This window comes from Periophthalmus magnuspinnatus, chromosome 7, assembly GCF_009829125.3.
Source record: "Periophthalmus magnuspinnatus isolate fPerMag1 chromosome 7, fPerMag1.2.pri, whole genome shotgun sequence".
Lineage (NCBI taxonomy): Eukaryota > Metazoa > Chordata > Actinopteri > Gobiiformes > Gobiidae > Periophthalmus > Periophthalmus magnuspinnatus.
In genome coordinates, this window is record NC_047132.1 from 26,880,658 (window position 1) to 26,898,668 (window position 18,011).

Consider the following 18,011-nt stretch of genomic DNA (forward strand, 5'->3'; position numbering starts at 1 on the left):
TTTGTAGGTGTGCACAAGAGATTTTCAGAAGTATCAGTTTCTACTTTTTACCTCTTTATGATTTGCAGTAAAGACAAATTATGACATAAAAAATAAGGGATTTAATGCAGAGATGAATTGCATAAGCACTGTACATTCTGGAGAAGGATTTAATATAGCCTATAATTTATTTAGTTTATGTAATCTGGCATGGATGCACAAATACTGTCTACTACCTTTGCTTAAATGTATTAGATGGCCTTGATATTGGACATACATACCAATAATCAGCTGTTGCGATTAGAGTGCTGGAACTCACTGAGGTTCATCCTGTTCCCTGCTGCTCCTGTCCAATCATGTCTCAGAGATTACTGCGACTGTCGGCCAATGAAATTCAAGAAGGCGGGACTTGTACACAACCTTGAACGTTCTCTATCTTCTGTCGTGTCACAGAAAGACAACCTGATGTTTTTTGGAGAGACTTATAAGTGCACACCAAGCAGTTTATTCAGTTCTTGCCAAACAGAGGAAGAAGTAGCAGAAGACCGCCTCCTGCTCCTCCTCCTGTCCACTTGTTCAGGTGACGGCCCCAGCGCAACGCCCCCTCCTGCGCCTCCTCCTGCTCCTCCTCTTCCTCCGAGATGCTGCTGCCTGTGGATGACAGCTGAAACAAGTGCACGCACTTCTCCCACACTGGAACACGGACAAGATCTGCATTTCCCTGCCGCTGTACTGTTTTTAATCTGTCCTGCAGCAGACGAGCCTCTTGCTGATACTAAAGCAGCTCTGTGCGCGACCAGGAAACTGCAGTGCGTGCGATGACAGACTCGGAGCTGGACGGAAAGACGGAGGTCAAACAAGGCACAAAATATGTCAAAGAGACCGAGAACGTGGCGGAGAAATATTCCGCGTTGACTGTGAGCAAAAACAGCAGCGACGTGAACATGAACGTGGGTGAAGTGTCCTCGGCCGCGTTCTCCGCAGTGCCTTCTATGAAATCCGTCAAGAAGGTAAGAAACGTGATCCTCTTCCTCCTCCTCATCATCATCATCACCACTCACTACTGTCCCCGGGCAAAGGCACAGCTCAGCCGGACACTGCGCACAGCACCACGGGACAAACCAGCGCGGTGTGTAGGATACTCATAATTACTGCGTAGTGCGTCTCCATTTCAGCTACAGCCATGTTATCAGCAATAACTTTTGAGTGCAACTGTCTCTATATCCGAATGGGACATTAGTGCTTGAAAAGAGCCAACAGCGAACAACTAAAATGGCACTCACTCAACATAAACAGGATGCAAATGACTGTCCTCAACACTGCGCTGCAGGGGGACATGTTTCCATTCATTAATAGTCCTGAATGTGTTTTTATTTGTGGCGTGAATGTTGTGCCTCTTTAAAGTTCTAGTTTGCTTGATTGAGTTATTAGCAGATGCAGCACACAGTGTAATGGCAGTGATCAGTGTACAGTGATGCTGCAGTAATCCAAGCCTTTAGTCTGGGACTGTGTGTCACAGCTCTGTCCCACTTGGATCACTCAGCCAAGCTGCAACGTGACAGTTAATCTTTAGACTGTTAAGAGTCAACCCAAGAATTTGAAAAGTTGGAAAGGGTTTCTCAGGTCATATGTTTTATTCTTCCTAATATTTTCAAAGGGCTGGAATGTGATGAAACAGCTTTTATATAGCCTCTTTGATTATTTTACAAACCACAAGTCTGTTTATGAGAACAATTCTATTAAGAGAAAATCCCACCAAAGCTCCTAACAACATTCCACCTTCTTTGAAAGACTCTTCTATCTGTGGTATTGGATGAGTGAGCAGACTGAACAAACAAACAAGTAAATAAGCCTGAATCTGAAAACACAAACGGCTACAGAAATGCTGTGAAATATCGTAAAAGTACAGTCCAAAGCATTAGTTCTTGTAATAAAACCGCACTAATGTCTTTGTGAACAGTCGGCTGTGACTCAGGTCAGGTGCTTTACTGTTATCTTGAATGTATTGTTTATCACAATGTCATTTACTCCCTACAGTAGAGGGAACACTGCTAAGCGGTTATATAAATGTGCATCACATAAATTATGTAGTACTGCAGAATTATGTAACTTCACAGTTCAGTTCTATGTATACTATATATACACTCTATGTAACTTCACATATCAGGTCACTTCTATATATACTATATTACATATACTATATACTATCTTACATATACTATATATACTGCCTCATGTGTGAGAGACTTTGAACTGTGCCCTTTTTCAATACACTTTTGTTTTCTAACATTTTCCCATCAAAGGTCATAGAGCAAAGTTGTATGTTGTTGGAGCAGTGGGCTACAGTACAGGACATATTAGCCAGACTCCCCATCAGACAGGGCAATATCGTCTGGACAGAGTCGCCCCGGGCAGCCTTATACAAAACATATTGGATTGTTGGAATGTGCACAACGCTTTTGAAAACAAAGCTTGTGTTATGAATAATCGTGAGAGGCTGGTGTCAAACTGAGCCACCTGCTCGTGTGAGAATGCAAACTTCAGCAGTGATATGGCTCTCATAGTCCAAGTGTGCACGTTTATAAGAAAATATTTATATATTTAACTATGAATGAAACTAACAGTTTTACTCAGGACCAGGACAGAAAGAAATGGACTCAGGACTGTGCAGCACTAAACTAGAACTTATGTAGTTTTAACTGTGCCTGTAGGTCTGCTGCTAAATGTGCCTGTGAATGTCATGGCTGAGATTCAAGTATCGCAAAAAAGTGATCCTTATTTGTCTAGTATCAATATCAAATGTAGCTTATAAATCCAGTTCATATTATCCTTATTTGAAAGACACTACAGGTGTCTTTCATTTGATCAGCTTTTTTGCAGCCTTATTTTTAATTATCTATAAGTATACTTTATAGTGTACTTTTGCATAACTCAATAACAGCAATTGCAATTAATGTGAGTGAGTAAAGTAAGCCCCTCTGGCCCCTCCCTCTCCTCTCAAATCCATCTCCAGCGGTTACACAATACGCCCCCCGGGGAATGGGACTCAGTGGCTGTAATATATTCATGCATCATAGTTTTATCTGATCCCTGTGGGCTGCTGCAGCGTCTCTACCTCCTCTTATCTGATCTGTCACATTACGAGCACGCCCACTGCACATCAAGGTCAAACAGTCAAGTTCGCACCTGATTTGTTTGTAATGTGGTCAGAAAACATGCAGAATGCAACCAGCCACAAATAATGTCAGTGAGTCATCTAAGCATAGAGATAAAATGCAATATGTGTGAAGTGTTTTCTCTGGTGCAGAGAACAGTGAACCTCAGCTGTGCAGAGGAGGGTCATCATATTTGACCAAACCACTAGATGGCGCTCTAAAGTACTTATTTTGCCACAAGGCAGAAAATGAAAATGACAACAAATCAAATAAACAAATTATTACATATATATTTACTTTATGATATATATAAAATTAAGTAAAAGTGACAGTTTAATTTAGTATAATTTAATACTATAATTTTAACAAATATCCCTACAAATAGGGTATTATTCATGTATTTATTTTTTTATTTATTAGAGTATCCCAATAATGATCTCCAGATGATATTATGTCAATCCAACAGAAATGTGGTAAAAACATGTCTTTAAATGTATCAGCCAAATATAAAGTACTTTTTCTTTTTTTTTTTAACCCATAAAAGTGCAGAAATATCATTATTCAAACTTGGCATATTTTCAAAACAACATTCTCAATGACATCAATATTTCAATAATATTTCCACCTCTACAAAATGAACTGGGACCTCCAGGCAAGAACAGTTTCCTACCACCAAGAGAAAATCAGACACATAAATGTTCTGTACATTACAAAGTTAAAAATAAACCCTTCATGAATGTACATTTTGTGTCCGAGTACATGTGTGCATTTTGGGAAAAGTCGCTATAAGCTGAGAAATACAACACATCCATACTGACCACTTGCATCATTTTGCCGTTGGCTCCTCCCCTGCTGACGTTTGACTTTAATTTAAAATGAATTCAATCCATTTTGAACTAAATGTATTAACTAAAACTGCACAACAAGCATCACCGGGCTAATGCGCAAGCCCTTTGAATGTGAAGTTAAGGTCAAATAGTTCAGGAGGGGATTACCCAGCTGTATGTTTTTCACAATAACACCATAATCTGGCAGCTTGTAAAGACTGAAGCAATTACAAAACATCATATAAATTGAACCACTACACACTTGGTTCCTACACAGTCCTTTTAATATTTGAATAGCTTGTGTTGTTTGACCTGAGCCCTCGGGTGACTGTCTGACACTTATAGCCCAGCTTAAGTCTGAGGTATTGGACAGAAAGTGTATTTTTAGGACAGCACAGGCCACTTATTGATGCTACACACAAGGCTGATGGAAACAGGCTTTTACTGGCTTGTCAATTCCCTTTTATGTCCAGGTCCAAATTGGGAATTAGCTTGAAAGACCAAACTGTCAATGCTTGTCCTACTTTTAGCACGTTATTTTTATAAAAGTCAAGTCCAAGTAATATCAAAAGGCTCTGTATTTGCCTATTTTATTATTTTTGTAATATCTACATTCAAGCATAGGACTGGAAAGTAATTTAACCTTTTGAAGCTGAACCTATGTTTTATATGATAAAGCCTGTGTGCAGTCTGCAGCTCCTTTCAGCTCACATCCTCATAGAAGGAGTCCTGCTTTAGTCCTTCTTTAGTTCTCATTCAGGTCTGGTACAGTCCTAGTTCAAAGCAGCTCACTGGTCACTAAACCCGTCAGAAGTAAATATGTCTGTAGTTTTCAAAATAAACATTGTTGACACTTGCGCACTGCCACTGATCATCACTAATCCTCTGCGCACATATCATGCATTTAGCGTCACTCTAGGTTTGCAGACTTTTGCAGACTGTTTCTCGGTGATCACAGACTCTTTTTGGAGCGTTTAAAACCTCAGATGGAGCTTGGACTCGTCTCTGTTGTGCTCTGTTACTGCAGGACTCTGTTCCTCATGTCCAGTGCAGAGACACAGGGACCCGGCCCCTGAGGTGTCTGAGCGCACAGAGGAAAAGTCGAGGTCTTTCTTTTTGTGTTTGCGCGCGTCAAAATAATTAATCGTGATGAATGATTTTTGAGTTAACGCGATAAAAACGCATTGAGTTAAAAGTGCTTTAACTACTAAATAATACCTCGAAAAACATACATTCTTATTGTGAGCAGAGTCGTCTCTTCACAGACCTGGCCTGTAAATTATCACCTGCTTGTCTTTATGGAAAAAGATGAGTTTAAGATTTCTTACTATGGAACAATCCACATCTCCACAGAAACCCTGTAGTGGACCCCCTTCAGAAAAGTTCCACAGTGCTCTGTTAACTGTTAAAACATATATACTCAGACTGCTTCATCATCTGCCTATCAAGGGCAAAAATAGCATAAATGTATGAATGGCCCAGCTCTCGCTCTGTCCAGGTGGGCCATTCACAAATCATTGGAATAGGTAGGAAGTAGGAACCTCCCCCTGTGCCGCTTGGGAGTGTTCAGGGATAATAGCATCAGGGACATCACACACAGAGGACACACAGGATCAGGACAGCAGGAGCTGGAAAGGAGGGCAGACATGGCACACAAGCACGGGCGTGAGAGGGTGAGTGGATTTTAACACAAAAGCACACTTAAAATAACATACGTTGCTTCCAGTTTGTAGATGGAGCATAGCACTCAGCCTGCCAGCAGGTTTTAGGGTTTTTCTCAGCTTCAAATCCCACAGCTCACATAGACTGAAGCTAAACTTTGGAAACTAGATGCTATTAGGTGAGGTGCTCCACTGAACTGACAAGAGCCGGTTACAGTCAAAGCAGAAGGGAAGCACTGTCTTAAGTAACACGGGGTATTCATCATTAATCAGATTAACCTCTTGCGTCTTGCAGCTCTGAACTGAGTGACTCTTTGACTTGACTGCAACCTGTTTGTAACCGTGCAAAGGCAGTTGGGCAAAAACCTCCATGGATATCTGAAAAGACTGGTGCAATAGACAAACATAAAAGTGCTATTTTACAAGTGCGTGATAGAGCACAGCCTGGACTGCGAAATGAGCTGCACTGAGGGGCTACCTACCAGTCTTACACATGGACGTATTCACAGGCATCACTGTGGAGTCTAAATTCTGTTCACTTTTCCCATGGTTAAAGTATTCTCAGCTGGATTGACTGTGAGATTTAGTTAAATTGCTATTGTCTTTTATGACATGAGGATTAATGAATCAATTTGGGTGGTATATACTGACCTACCTTCTGTCAGCAATTCACCAACAATGACGTAGTTCATCAATGAGCAGCTGCTAAGCAAACACTTAGTTTTTCCTAACCACATGCTGCTTTATACACTTAAATGAATCTAGTGGCAGACATCCTCACCCATCTCTAAAATGGCCTTCGTTTACAGATATATCCTCCTCATACTTGCTTTATCGTCCGTGTGTTGTGTAAACTCTGCCGTCCCGTACTTTAGTTTGGACTCTAAACAAATGCTACGGACATCACACACCACATAGTGTCATTTCATTAAAGGGTTTCACAGTTTTGGAAAATGCCTGTATACAAAATATCATACAAAATGTCATAGTGGTTTATAGAGGATATAAACCAAATCTGTTTTTACCATACCTCCACTATTATAATGTGGAAAAATAAATCTAGAACGTAGTTATACAACAACATTATTAAAATATTTTCTTACCAGTGGGGACTCTTTAAGCCAAAACTTGCAATAAAGTTCTTCATTATACTCAGTCCACCCATACACTCTATGCCCTGTGTCATGGTGGTGCAGTGTCTGGCGGAGGTCTGCTTTGTGCTTCTGACAGACTTTGATCCTGATTCGTTTGAGGGGGTTGACACGATGCAGCGCTCTCACAAGTGAAACCTGTGTATTTGAACAAAGCCCAAGTGATTTCTTGTGATTTCATACATTAAATATGTTCAAATGTCTGACTCTGCAGTATAATTGTGCTAAACACATCTTTTCTTTACTGCAGATCCAATTTGTGAACGCAGAGGACAAACAAGAATTCAGCAAGTTCCCAACCAAAGCTGGCCGCCGCTCTCTGTCCCGTTCCATCTCACAGTCCTCCACAGACAGCTACAGCTCAGGTAGAACAAACCTCCAGTAAATGAGTCTAATTCACTTCACCATACAATGACTAAAGGTTTTTGTTTCAGTCTTTTTTGTGTACAATACTGACCCTTTGTTCCCTCTTTTTCTTCTAGCTGCGTCTTACACAGACAGCTCTGATGATGAAACGACTCCCAGGGAAAAAACCCAGACCAACAGTCGCGGCAGCAATGATTTCTGTGTCAAAAACATCAAACAGGCTGAATTTGGCCGCAGGGAAATTGAAATTGCTGAGCAAGGTATTCAGTGTTCACATTTTTAACATATTACTGGATATTTGCAATACAATGTAATGTGTAGCTTATGTGTAGTTGTCTTTACATAGGACAGATATTTAAAATCTGAAGATATAATATATTTATGGTTAGTTCTAAAACCCTATCCCAGTTATACTCGGTGTCATCTATTGTGACTTGGTTCCTGGCTGACATTTAGCCTGTTTCAGTCATTGACTGTAGTTTCGCTGTGCTCCCTCTTTTCTGTGTCATTTGAGTTGGGTTAGTGCTGTAACATTATCAGTGAGCCAGAGCCTAACTGGTGTTTTCTCCATTCTCCGTGTGCTGTTCCATCTCGTGCTGTGTTTTGCACTGCCTCTGCCTCTCTGTCTGTTTACTTTGCTCATGTGAGTGGGACGTAGGCCTGAGAGCTGCACAAGTGTTCTTCTGGCTCAGGCCGAGGGAAACAGCTGCTGATGGCATTGTTTTTGATTGGTGTGTTTTTGTGCCATTTGGTGCAGTCACGATGTTGACCCAGCACATCATCCACCAGTGTAACCCCATGGCCCTCACTAACACTTTCACTGCCTTCACAGACATGTCCGCTCTTATCTCCCTGAGGAAGAGAGCCCAGGGGGAGAAACCTTTGGCAGGGGCTAAGATTGTGGGCTGCACCCACATCACTGCTCAGACTGCAGTAGGTTTAATACACTCAGTGCACAGTCCTGTAGCTGTGGCCCTCTGCGACTGCTCACCTGAGTGTTCTCTCACAGGTGCTGATTGAGACTCTGGTGGCTCTGGGGGCCCAGTGTCGCTGGACAGCCTGTAACATCTACTCCACACAGAACGAAGTGGCTGCTGCTCTGGCGGAGACAGGTACAGTGAATTGCTTCAGCTGCAGACATAAACACACACATATATTTTCATACTTATTATTCTGCCTTTATGTACACAACATAAATAAACAGCTCAGAGGTGGTCTGTGTCACTGCTGTGTGCTATCCCCCAGGAGTACCTGTGTTTGCCTGGAAGGGAGAGTCAGAGGATGACTTTTGGTGGTGCATCGACCGCTGTGTCACCAGTGATGGCTGGCAGGCTAATATGGTATCCACAGTCACACCATCTACAATGTTTTGTTGTTTTTATTAATTTACTTTGTATTTCCAGTGAGTGATAACAGCTTGTTCTTTTGTAGATTTTGGACGATGGTGGAGACCTAACACATTGGGTTTATAAGAAGTATCCCAGCACATTCAAAAAGGTCCGAGGTATCGTTGAGGAGAGTGTCACCGGAGTGCACAGGTGTTTAAACCATTGTCCACCTGCTGGGTGTACCATCTAAAAAGAGCCAAGTTCTACCACTCCAATACTCATGCATGATTACTGGCATTTGACTTAGTCAGTCTTTTAAGCTGTTTTTGTAACAGTGATTAAGCTCCTAAGGTATTTTTCCATGAGGTGAAAGTAATAGTTTGTCCTCTAGATGGAGCTGACTGGAAAGACTGCACTCTTACAGAAAGGTTCATGCAGAATATAGTCCATAGGTCAGAGGTCATTAAAGTATGAATTAAAAGGGCAAAGTGGAAAAGTTTGTTTGTGCTGCATGACCTGCTGCAGCAGCTCTGTACTCTCTCAGAGGAATCAATTAGCGACGGAAAACACCAGCTCACTACATGCGTGTGTGTGTGTGTTTGCATTTACGCTTATCCCATGTGTCTCATCAGATTGTACCAGTTATCTAAAGCTGGAAAGCTGTGTGTTCCTGCAATGAATGTGAACGACTCAGTGACTAAACAGAAGTTTGACAACCTCTACTGCTGCCGTGAATCCATCCTGGACGGGTATGAATGAACTGTGCTTTGTTTTATCCATTTAAAATAGTCTCAGTGTTCATTCTGTATGCCATTTCCTCTGCAGCCTGAAGAGGACCACTGATATAATGTTTGGGGGCAAACAGGTGGTGGTTTGTGGTTATGGAGAGGTGAGCCATGTCTAAAATAACAATACATTTTCTTTTAAACAGTCACTAACCCACTGCCTGCCTGCTGTTTATAGGTGGGTAAAGGCTGTTGCACTGCTCTCAAAGCTCTCGGGGCCATTGTGTGCATAACAGAGATCGACCCAATCTGTGCCCTGCAGGCCTGGTGAGCCTCTTCAGGCCCTTTGATAAATGAACCATAAACTCATTACAAACATGTGATGTGTGTCCTCTTCCTCACAGCATGGATGGTTTTCGAGTGGTGAAGCTGAGCGAGGTCATCCGGCAGATGGACGTGGTGATCACCTGCACTGGTAACGTGTAGAATGCAGCACCACACACACAATACAAATGAGTGTAGATGGACAAAAACTTATTTCACTTAAAAAATATATATATATTTATGTTTTTGGAGTTACCTCATTTGTTGTCCTTGTCTTTTTCAAATAAAGGTAACAAAAATGTTGTCAGCAGAGAGCAGCTGGACAGAATGAAGAATGGGTGCATCGTCTGTAACATGGGACACTCAAACACTGAAATTGATGTGGTGAGTGAAGAATACAAGTAAACCTATTGTTATTTCACACAAAGCAAATACATGGAGATCTTAGGAAACCAATACTCTTACATATTCTACCTTCATTGCTGCTCATAATATTACCCTTTGCCTGGATCATGTCCTGTTGTGTAGTCATGCTTAAGCAGTTTGCCTGTGGACCTGCTGATCTGTGTCCCATACAAACACTCATAGACAGGGCCATGTGTTTTGTCTGTCTGGGAATTTCACATTTCAATGATTTTAGGAATGATCCATGACTGCTCTGTTCTTAGGCCAGTCTGCGCAGCCCAGAGCTCACCTGGGAGAGGGTCCGCTCTCAGGTGGACCACATCATCTGGCCCGATGGGAAGAGGGTGGTCCTGCTAGCAGAGGTATGTCTAACACTGGCATTTCGCCCCTGGTAAACTATTGCTAACAAACAAGTAAAAAATCATGATTAACCAGTAAAGAACAAATCAATCAAGGACCATTCATTCTCTGTTATTCATTTTCTCCCAATGTTGCCTTTTTAAATGTTCTGTTGTGACAGCAAATTAACTGCTTATTTAATTTTATTATTACTTATCTGTGTAATCGTGTTTGTTTGTCAGGGTCGCCTCCTAAATCTGAGCTGTTCTACAGTGCCTACCTTTGTTCTGTCCATCACTGCAACCACACAGGTTAGTGCCAGTCACCACTTGTGCAGCTCACAGCTTTTAGTCACAACATGAGTCATCATATTCACATTTTATTCCCTCTCCTGTGTCTGTAGGCTCTGGCTCTGATCGAGCTGTTCAATGCCCCAGAGGGACGCTACAAGCAAGATGTGTATCTGCTGCCCAAAAAAATGGGTAAGAACAGAGTGTATGAGTGAAGAAATTCTGTGAAAAAGTGCTTTTCATGTGGTTTTATAGTACTGCTCTTTGTCACCACCTTGTGGCCAAACCTACACACCATCCTTAAGATACTGAAAGTTGTATTGATGATTCTTGAGAGACAGACTCGTGAAAAATTAGAGGGAACATTGGAGAGGACCTGTTTTGTCCTGAGAAACACACAAACTCCCTGAGCGGTCCCATGGACCACTGTGAGCGACATCAGACGTGCGCACTGTGGTCATGCTGCATCACATCCATCCAAGTTAAATGGTTTATTAAAAGAATCAAATTACCGCATTTACATTTCTGTTATAAGACTTTTAATTAAGTGCTTTAGCCACTTATACAATGAAAATGACAAAAATCTTGCTCATGACCTGTGCAGTATGTTAATGCTATTGGAAGTATAAATATTTAATTTTAACTATGGCAAAACATGAGCTTCAACCAAACCAAGACAACTGTAAACTCCAATGTTGAAAACACACTTAACATTTTTATGATAAAGCTCTGACTTGTATTATAAGCCAGTATAAGTATAAGCCATTGGGTGAAGCTTTGTGCACTGAGTGAGATTGTCCTACTGTGTCTGGGAGACAGTCCAGTAACTCTTTCAGTATATGACACGATCATTTGATTTTTACAACTCATAAACTAGTGACAGTCAATGACCAATACACACTGAGAGGAATCTGCACACCCAGCTGCTCTACTACTGTACATTTACATATCATATCAAAACACAATATACAATGTGTATTTGTACATAAAATATATTCAAAACAAGTGGTATGGGTCAAAATAAATATATTTTTACAAACCACACACTGCAAACAGTGAAAAAACACACACACTTCAAAATGTAAACAAACACATACTGAATACTAAAAATACACTGTACATGTGACAGTGTCACAGTCATTCTGTGACAGAGGTTGGAGGATCGAGTCCCGCTCGAACCAACTTCTGTCATTGTGTCCATAGGCAAGACACTTCACCCAAGTGGTGTGTGCGTGATGATTGGTGGTGGTCGGAGGGGCGCAGATTGGCATTAGCTAATGCTAATGATTACACATACTACACATTTGACCCACAATTAAGTTAATAGCAGAATAAACCACGCTTACCGATCAGGAACAGCATCCAGTCCATCAAATCATAAGGTCCTCTGCTCCTGAGTCCATCATGAGATCTTCACTCGGTTCCACGAACCGCTCCGGGTCCGAGATGCCTCTAGTTTAACTTGTACAAACATCCACAGTGTCCTCGGTCGCGTACTTCCTTTGTTTTGTCCGTTTCGTCATGTTTAAAACGCAAAACTACTGCAAAACAGTGCGTAAAATTACGCAATTACGCGTGCGTAATTTTACGCGCGGATCTCTGCCCGAGGGCGGGCCGTCGGAACGTTCAGGGATTAAACAGCATTTAGAATCATTAGCGAGTTTTCACTCCACGTCGGGCACATCGGCTAAAACTCTGGTAGTGGCGCATGAGGAGCCTGTCAATGACGTGGATAAACTGCGCAAATACGTATGTGAATCACATAATTGGCTGGAGCTGCTCGTCCCCGGTCACACTCACTGACTCACATTGAAAAATAGCGCAGAATGAATTGTTGTGTGTTTATTTTATTTTCAATTCCGGTTCGATATTTTTGTGCGCAGCACAGATTTTCTGTGCGCGGAGACCGTGTCAGCAGTGCGCAATTGCGCACGCGCGCAGTTTAGAGGGAACAGTGGTCCTCTCTAACACACAGCAATTTGTAAAAAAAAATATATATATTTTCAACATCTCATAATTGGCATAGGCCTACATATAAAGTAAACTCTAAGCGATCCTTGTATACTGGAGCTATTTATTTGAAAATGTTTTTGATGTTTTTGAACAATTTTGTGTAAATGTAATTTTCTGTGTCCTCCACCAGGGTTCAGAGAGTTTACCTGCTCAAAAAACATTTAAAAACTCTATATATGTTAATGAAATTGCATTAGATTGAATTAAAAGACTTTAAATATAAAAAAAAATGCCTAAGGTAAACTTATTTTTCTTCAAAATTCAGCTTGTCAACGTGGTGTCTCATCTTTTTGTCAACTCCATCAGACATTTTCAAAAACCTCATTAAATTGGGCAGTAATGTGATTATCTAAATCTCCCAGAGCTCTGTTTGTTACCCTTACTCCACTCAACGCAGCATTGCCACACACAGCCTGGTAACTTTTAAATTTATTGATATTCAAGACCCAAACTGCAGTTCAGTTTATGTGGTTTAAGTATCATTGCAATCTGCAGCCTTATTTGTGTTAATTATTCACAGAAATGTATTTTATAACATTAAAATAGAAATATATCTTTTGTAATTGAGATATTTTGAAACTCAAATGTTCATCAAAGTATAAAATTACAATGTTTTCAGATATACTTCAATTGGGCACAATGGTAAATAACCCTTATTACAGCATATATTGGAAATAAAACCTCTGATTGGACTGGATCCGATGCGTCTTTGGTGTGTCGGATGGAGCTGACAGTAATTATAAGGGACTACTTCACAGACTCTCACTGGCTTGTTGAACATTGATACGGGAACTTTTAATACAAGATCTCATGCTTGTCTATGTCTAAAACTGAACTGAAATGGACTTTTGGTTATCTTGCTTCCCAAAAATGGAATACATTTCAAGGACATGCAAAACCTGATACTTTGGTGCCACAAATGCAATTTAATAATCTAGTGACAAGTATTTATACTCACGCCTGCACCTGTTTTTAATGTTTTAATTGGACCTATGTACTTATTTGTTTTGGTTTTTTTTGTTTGCATTTTTCTGTATTTTAAACAGGGTGTTCATGAAAAGGAGAATCTGAGTGCTCTTATTGGGCTGTCCCTGTATAAATAAAGATAAATAAAATTATATCCGTACATATGGCATTCCCCTCCCCGAACCGCCACCTTAACGTGGTGGAGGGGTTTGAGCACCCGAATGATCCTGGGAGCTATGTTGTCGGGGGCTTCATGCCCCTGGTAGGGTCACCCATGGCAAACAGGTCCTGGGAGACGGGTCTGACTAAGAGCGGTTCAGAAGCCCATCATGGAAAGTAAAAGATCAAGGCCAGTTACGTCGCCCGGACTGGCGTTACCGGGGCCCCACCCTGGAGCCAGGCCTGGGGTGGGTGCTCGGCAGCGAGCGCCTGGTGGCCGGGCCTTTCCCCACGGGGCCCGGTCGGGCCCAGCCCGAAGAAACGACGTGGGGCCGTCCTCCCGTGGACCCACCACCTGCGGGAGGAGCCATGGGGGGCGGGTGCGGAGAGATCCGGGTAGCAGTCGAAGGCGGGGACCTCGACAACCGGATCTCCGGACATGGAGACTAGCTCTGGGGACATGGAATGTCACCTCGCTGGGGGGGAAGGAGCCTGAGCTTGTGCGGGAGGTTGAGCGTTACCGGCTAGATATAGTCGGCCTCACCTCCACGCACAGCTTGGGCTCTGGAACCCAACTTCTTGAAAGGGGTTGGACTCTCCATTTCTCTGGCGTTGCCCGCGGGGAGCGGCGGCGAGCTGGTGTGGGCTTGCTCATTGCCCCACAGCTCAGCCGCTGCGTGTTGGGGTTCACTCCGGTTGGAGACATGGACTCCGAGTGGGCCATGTTCTCCACCTCTATTGTTGATGCGGCTGCTCGTAGCTGTGGTCGTAAGGTCTGTGGTGCTTGTCGCGGCGGCAATCCCCGAACCCGGTGGTGGACACCGGAAGTAAGGGATGCCGTCAAGCTGAAGAAGGAGTCCTATCGAGCCTTGTTGGCTCGTGGGACTCCTGAGGCAGCTGATGAGTACCGGCAGGCCAAGCGTGCCGCGGCTCGGGCAGTCGCAGAGGCAAAAACTCGGGGTTGGGAGGAGTTCGGGGAGGCCATGGAGGAGGACTATCGGACGGCCTCAAAGAGATTCTGGCAAACCGTCCGACGCCTCAGGAGGGGAAAGCAGTGCTTCACCAACACTGTTTACAGTGCGGGTGGAGAGCTGCTGACCTCGACTGGGGATGTTGTCGGGCGGTGGAAGGAATACTTTGAGGATCTCCTCAATCCCACTGTCACGTCTTCCGAGGAGGAAGCAGAAACTGGGGACCCAGGGGCGGACTCGTCCATCACCCTGGCTGAAGTCACTGAGGTGGTTGGCAAGCTCCTCGGTGGCAAGGCTCCGGGGGTGGATGAGATCCGTCCTGAGTACCTCAAGTCTCTGGATGTTGTGGGACTGTCTTGGCTGACACGTCTCTGCAACATCGCGTGGCGGTCGGGGACAGTACCTGTGGAATGGCAGACCGGGGTGGTGGTCCCTCTGTATAAGAAGGGGGACCGGAGGGTGTGTTCCAATTACAGGGGAATCACACTCCTCAGCCTTCCCGGTAAGGTCTATTCCAGGGTGCTGGAGAGGAGAATCCGACCGATAGTCGAACCTCGGATTCAGGAGGAGCAGTGTGGTTTTCGCCCTGGTCGTGGAACACTGGACCAGCTCTATACTCTCCATCGGGTCCTCGAGGGCTCATGGGAGTATGCCCAACCAGTCCACATGTGTTTTGTGGATCTGGAGAAGGCATTCGACCGTGTCCCTCGTGGTGTCCTTTGGGGGGTGCTCTGGGAGTATGGGGTCCGGGGCTCTTTGCTAAGGGCTGTCCGGTCCCTGTATGACCGGAGCAGGAGCTGTGTTCGCATTGCCGGCAGTAAGTCAGGCCTGTTCCCAGTGCATGTTGGACTCCGCCAGGGCTGCCCTTTGTCACCGGTTCTGTTCATTATATTTATGGACAGAATTTCTAGGCGCAGCCAGGGGCCGGAGGGGGCCTGGTTTGGGAACCACAGGATCTCATCTCTGCTGTTTGCAGATGATGTTGTCCTGATGGCTTCTTCGAGCCAGGACCTGCAGCAGGCACTGGGGCGGTTTGCAGCCGAGTGTGAAGCGGCTGGGATGAGAATCAGCTCCTCCAAATCCGAGGCCATGGTTCTCGACCGGAAAAAGGTGGTTTGCTCTCTCCGGGTGGGTGGTGAGTCTCTGCCCCAAGTGGAGGAGTTCAAGTATCTCGGGGTCTTGTTCACGAGTGAGGGAAGGATGGAGCGTGAGATTGACAGGCGGATCGGTGCAGCGTCTGCAGTGATGCGGTCGCTGTATCGGTCCGTTGTGGTAAAGAAGGAGCTGAGCCGGAAGGCGAAGCTCTCGATTTACCGGTCAATCTACGTTCCTACCCTCACCTATGGTCATGAGCTTTGGGTAATGACCGAAAGGACAAGATCGCGGATACAAGCAGCTGAAATGGGCTTCCTCCGCAGAGTGGCCGGGCGCACCCTTAGGGATAGGGTGAGGAGCTCGGTCACACGGGAGGAGCTCGGAGTAGAGCCGCTGCTCCTACACGTTGAGAGGAACCAGCTGAGGTGGCTCGGGCATCTGCTCAGGATGCCTCCTGGACGCCTCCCTAGGGAGGTGTTCTGGGCATGTCCCACCGGGAGGAGGCCCCGGGGAAGACCCAGGACACGCTGGAGGGACTATGTCTCTCGGCTGGCCTGGGAACGCCTTGGGGTCCCACCGGAGGAGCTGGAGGACGTGTCCGGGGTGAGGGAAGTTTGGGAGTCCCTGCTTAGACTGCTGCCCCCGCGACCCGGCCCCGGATAAGCGGAAGAAAATGGATGGATGGATGGATGGATGGACATATGGCATTTTTAGAAAAAAAAAAGTTTTTATTCAGAATCTGTTCCTTTGCATTTTTGTTTCCTCAGCCCTCACTCTACAAAGATAAACTCTCATAAATGTAGAATGATTTTGGAAAAAATCTTTTTCAAAACCTGTTTGTTCAGATGACACAATGACTAAATCTTGTGATAAGATGTGTTTACCCCCAAACATCCATTCCAGCCAATTGATCAGTTAATGTTTTTCTCCCTTAGATGAGTATGTGGCCAGTCTGCACTTACCGAACTTTGATGCTCACCTCACTGAACTGACAGACGAACAGGCCAAATACATGGGCCTCAATAAGAACGGACCCTTCAAACCCAACTACTACAGGTGACTCTTTATATGACAACTAGGACAGTTATTCTATTACAATACACACACTAACTAAAAAATACTCTCTTTTTCTACAGGTATTAATGAAAAATGTCCTCTCTTGTAGCCCTGATAAACAGAGACCTATATTTTAGATTTTAAGATGGAACAAAAGAAAGATTATTTTACACATGAATGTAACTTATTAATAATAGTTTAGATGTGAAATATAACATAATATTTTAAAGATATATATGATGTACAACATCCTGTAACCAATACAGTTTTAAATGTCTTGTTATGTAAACCCTGCTTGCATGCTCTATGTATACGTTTTTACTTTCACCTTTTCCACTTTTTATTTGTTTGTTTACTTTTGACACACAGTGCCAAAATGTGGCCTAAAGGAAACATAGCATAGTCTCTTTTATTTTCTGTTTATAATTATTTCTTTGAATGGTATCGGCATGCGGGCCTTAAAAGGTAATATCCAGCCAATACTCTGTTTTAAACTCTGACTCACTAGGCGAGCGAATCAACGATTATGTAATGGCATGTACTGTTCTGCATGGATGTTTATCATGAATAATAATATCAATGAAAGAAATGCATGTTTAGATGAGTGTTTGTATGGAGTCGCTTTTGTTATATTTAGCCATGACATAGTACCGGATATTACCTTTTGGGATTAGCATGAATGTGCCTTTAAATACAAATGATCAGCACTGACCTTAATACATTCCTTTGAAGATATCACACTTTTATTTCTTTTCTTCGATAAAAATATATAATGAATTTACCTAGATTTTATCTTTGCCATTCAACTGTCAATGTCTTATATTGATCACTGAAAATATTTTAAATGATTACAATGCAAGTGTGTTAAAATGAAAGTGCAATAAAGCTTTTACCAATGAAGACCATGTCTGTAATATTATTACCATCCAGAGCTTTAGGATTTTGGCTGAATATTTTGTGATTGTGTTGAGAATCATAGTAGTTTCAAATACCCTTCTGAATGAACCACTCCAATGTTCTGGAATATTCCCTCTCTCTCTCGCACAAGCCAGCTAGACTACAGCCATGGCTAATATTAACTTTTGACTCACTCACTGGTCCCGGGACGTCAGTCCAGGGTGTAAAGGGGGTAAAGAGAGGGGGGCAAGGGGTGGGAGCTTTCTGGAAACCTGCTTGTAACTATATAAGCAGTCAGTTGTAG

The 18,011-nt window shown here is 43.4% G+C and overlaps 1 protein-coding gene across 3 annotated transcripts; it reads left to right on the plus strand.

The window, feature by feature from the left end:
• The first annotated feature begins 617 nt into the window (after positions 1-617).
• On the plus strand, positions 618-17,712 carry ahcyl1 (adenosylhomocysteinase-like 1). 3 transcript variants are annotated; one of them, XM_033969038.2, is made up of 17 exons: positions 618-989; positions 7,024-7,138; positions 7,256-7,399; positions 7,972-8,072; positions 8,149-8,251; positions 8,385-8,479; positions 8,571-8,677; positions 9,100-9,216; positions 9,293-9,356; positions 9,431-9,519; positions 9,597-9,667; positions 9,806-9,900; positions 10,185-10,283; positions 10,503-10,571; positions 10,664-10,742; positions 16,690-16,810; positions 16,891-17,712. In XM_033969038.2, the coding sequence occupies exons 1-17, from the start codon at positions 798-800 to the stop codon at positions 16,895-16,897; spliced, it is 1,668 nt and encodes a 555-aa protein (XP_033824929.1). In that variant the 5' UTR covers positions 618-797; the 3' UTR covers positions 16,898-17,712. The 3 variants fall into 3 exon arrangements, with proteins under 3 accessions (XP_033824929.1, XP_033824930.1, XP_033824931.1); XM_033969040.2 differs by lacking the exon at positions 618-989 and adding an exon at positions 5,560-5,634; XM_033969039.2 differs by lacking the exon at positions 16,891-17,712 and having other exon boundaries at positions 639-989; positions 16,690-16,814.
• The last annotated feature ends 299 nt before the right edge of the window (positions 17,713-18,011 follow it).

Bases quoted from the DNA above. Each gene is read 5' to 3' on its own strand.
- ahcyl1 (XM_033969038.2), top strand. From the start codon at position 798: ATGACAGACTCGGAGCTGGACGGAAAGACGGAGGTCAAACAAGGCACA. The intron at 7,400-7,971 runs GTATTCAGTGTT...CTGCCTTCACAG, and splicing joins AATTGAAATTGCTGAGCAAG to ACATGTCCGCTCTTATCTCC. The intron at 10,743-16,689 runs GTAAGAACAGAG...TTTCTCCCTTAG, and splicing joins TCTGCTGCCCAAAAAAATGG to ATGAGTATGTGGCCAGTCTG.